Source organism: Phycomyces blakesleeanus (genome assembly GCF_001638985.1).
Source record: "Phycomyces blakesleeanus NRRL 1555(-) unplaced genomic scaffold PHYBLscaffold_16, whole genome shotgun sequence".
NCBI lineage: Eukaryota > Fungi > Mucoromycota > Mucoromycetes > Mucorales > Phycomycetaceae > Phycomyces > Phycomyces blakesleeanus.
The window spans coordinates 860,255-863,084 of NW_017265149.1; the positions used below are offsets into that span (position 1 = coordinate 860,255).

The following is a 2,830-nucleotide window of genomic DNA, read 5'->3' on the forward strand; positions in this document are numbered from 1 at the left end:
CAAAAAGGCTTATAGGTAAAGATGCTTGTTTCAAAAATACTTTCAAATTGAACTTTTTTGTACACACTGTAAATACAATGAGGACATTTACTTGTATATTCAATTCACTACGCCTTTTCTGTCTCTCTTTCAAACACACATTTCTTTAATCATTTTATCATTTTATTTTTTCCCATATCTCTCTTTCTTTCTCTCAATCCAATGCATGTCATTCACAATGCTCATCCAGATTAGCCCACTTAAATTATACATTTCACGCCATTGGCATTCTCAAGAACTATTCTGAGTTTTCTTAATGGACTTTATAGATAAAAATGACCTATATAATCAAACACGGTAATCAACACAATGATAAGAATACCCATATTATATTATATTAATCTTCAGACTTATTTAACTAGATTAATTTTTCTTATTAATGAGACTTCCTAATTACAACATTAACCTCTTCAATCAAGTAAAAAAAAAGTTTGAACGCGTATTTTTTTATTAGTCAACAACAGTTTAAAAATTATTTTATTTATTTATTAAAGATATACATAAAGAAGCTATTTTATTTTATATGATTTCACTTAATGTTTTTTTACTAATGTAAAAAAATAAAAAGCATGACACCAAGTTCTTTGTCCCCGCATTACGCGGCTCAATCTCCCTCAGGACGTAAACCTGACTTGGTAGCGAAGGAGGTGTGGGAATGGTGTTAATCCGTGGCGTAAGACAACAACCGGGTTCATCCCAACTACCCTATCTCATCACTGAGAAGGGCCTGCGAACGTACCAGAGAAACCTACCACAAAGTAGCAGGGTCCAGCGTGTTCGACTACCAAGCAACACCGTCAGTTCCAGAGAGCTTCGAACAAGGATTTCATGAAGAGTCGGCAGTAAACTCCACTTCCTCCCCGTCCTCCACTCAATAAACTTTCATGATGCTAACTCGGCGGCAGCTTTTTTTAAACATTGCTCGTCGCCATTGTTTCAGAAATTATACAATTAAATTCACAATTCAGAACAATGTTGATCTGCGCCTCTAAGAATTAACTAAGAAGCTAGAGACGACGCACTTCCGCTTTTTCCTGCACAGAATGGAAAAAGAATGTCTCCCAATCACCCATAGGTAGCGCGTCAAACTCAACTACAGGCAATCAGGGGGTACCCGTCTCCAGAGTATAAAAAAAGCTAAAGAGAAGAAAACCGTGTCGGTTGAATGGGCTTTATTTTGATATACCCGCAGTCTGCGACTAAAGTTTGGGTCTGCGCTTTTTTTTGCCAGGGGTGTTCTTTGTCTCCCACGTCAGAGCAGTGACATAGCTGTATACTCTTTTTAGTAGGATTGTATAACTGTTCTATGACAGTAGTAGCAGCTTATAGATTTAATCAAATAAATGTTGCAAAGTGAAGTAAATTAGAGCAAAGAAGCAAAGAAGTAAAAAGAGTAACGAAGGGTTTAGTTTTAATCGGTATAGAAATAACTCTTAAAGTGGAGTACAAGTTTCTATAACGGCGATTCGTAGGTTACTCTAAGCTGGTCTGTGCACTTTTTATTCGAGTGTACAAAGAGATTTGCTTTTCTTTTGCTTGTACAAGTAGACATAAATGAGACCCGCAAGTCACTAGGAGATAAACTTATAATATCTCAAAGTGCTATAAGGGTATTAGGTAGAAAAGCAAAAAACAAGATAAAAAGTATAAATGTATATTATCTGAATTATCACAATATGGTAGGTGGCGGAATTTTGAGTTCGAGATTGAGTTTTATTGAAATGAGGTTATATCAATAGTTGAATGTGTGGTATACACACCACAATTGAGTAAAGAACAGACTCCACAACTAAACATTGGTTCCTTCTTGCTAATGAACCTGGTAAGCTAACAATCTCCGGAACTGTTACACACCTGGCACATGTACACTACACACTCATACAGTGTAAACCAACCATTACACAACAGGAATTTTAATGATAACGGACATAATCAATATTATTTTGTCTCTTTAATAAATAGCACTCTCACAGTATCCACTTTTCCATATATTCAGATATTAACCATAAAAAATCTCGAATACTTCATTGTAAACTCTTCTGATAGCTTTGGCCCCTTTATCGTTACATTTGATTATGAATTGTGATGAATTGAGCTGAATTACACCCCTTCATTGACTCTTTGGCAAGGTTGGTTTATGATCTGGAATATGTGAGCCAAAGCCTAAACAGACAAGATATCTGATAATTGTCTCTCTACAGATGAATATTTTTATTTACTTTAAAGAGGCTCTTCGCCTAGAGTATGCGGCAAATCGGGTACTTTCGAACCACTTGCACAAATTATATTTCTGTCTTCTCACTAATCTTTCTAGGTCCTACAAGCCGCTTTCTTGGGTCTGAAGATTTTATTTTAACTATTCTCTTAATGATGTACTTGACATTAGACAGGCTCATGCCAACAGCCGATGAAATCTGAATTACTTTGACATCTGCTTAATGCATGTACACAATGCATTCGTCTTAGTAGGAATCCTATTTCTCAAAAGGAACATGTGTGTTTTCTGATGATGTGTCTTGCATGTTGGATTAGATTATTAAAATGAGCAAGAAAACAATGCTCATGCTTTTATTTTTTGCGGGTGTCAAAACGCTTTAGATTGTGAGTCTTTAATCTTTTGACAGAGTAATTCAAAACTAGAGTTGACTTTAATAGATAGATTTCCAAAACGCGTATAATAATATTATATACTATTTCACTTCATTTGTTTAAATAAAGTATATGTAACTTTGATTTTATTAAGGTCTTTTATATATTGATAAAAAAAATTAAAAAAAAAAAAACAATTAAA

At 34.6% G+C, this 2,830-nt stretch overlaps 1 protein-coding gene across 1 annotated transcript; it reads left to right on the forward strand.

Annotated features, from left to right (window-relative positions):
- The first annotated feature begins 263 nt into the window (after positions 1-263).
- On the forward strand, positions 264-952 carry PHYBLDRAFT_159401 (basic-leucine zipper transcription factor). Its single transcript, XM_018433981.1, has 2 exons — positions 264-336; positions 402-952. Exon 2 carries the CDS (start codon positions 695-697, stop codon positions 869-871), a length of 177 nt encoding a protein of 58 aa, XP_018289377.1. The 5' UTR covers positions 264-336; positions 402-694; the 3' UTR covers positions 872-952.
- The last annotated feature ends 1,878 nt before the right edge of the window (positions 953-2,830 follow it).

What these genes read in the sequence shown, in the direction of transcription:
- PHYBLDRAFT_159401 (XM_018433981.1), top strand. Translation starts at nt 695, where the DNA reads ATGGTGTTAATCCGTGGCGTAAGACAACAACCGGGTTCATCCCAACTA.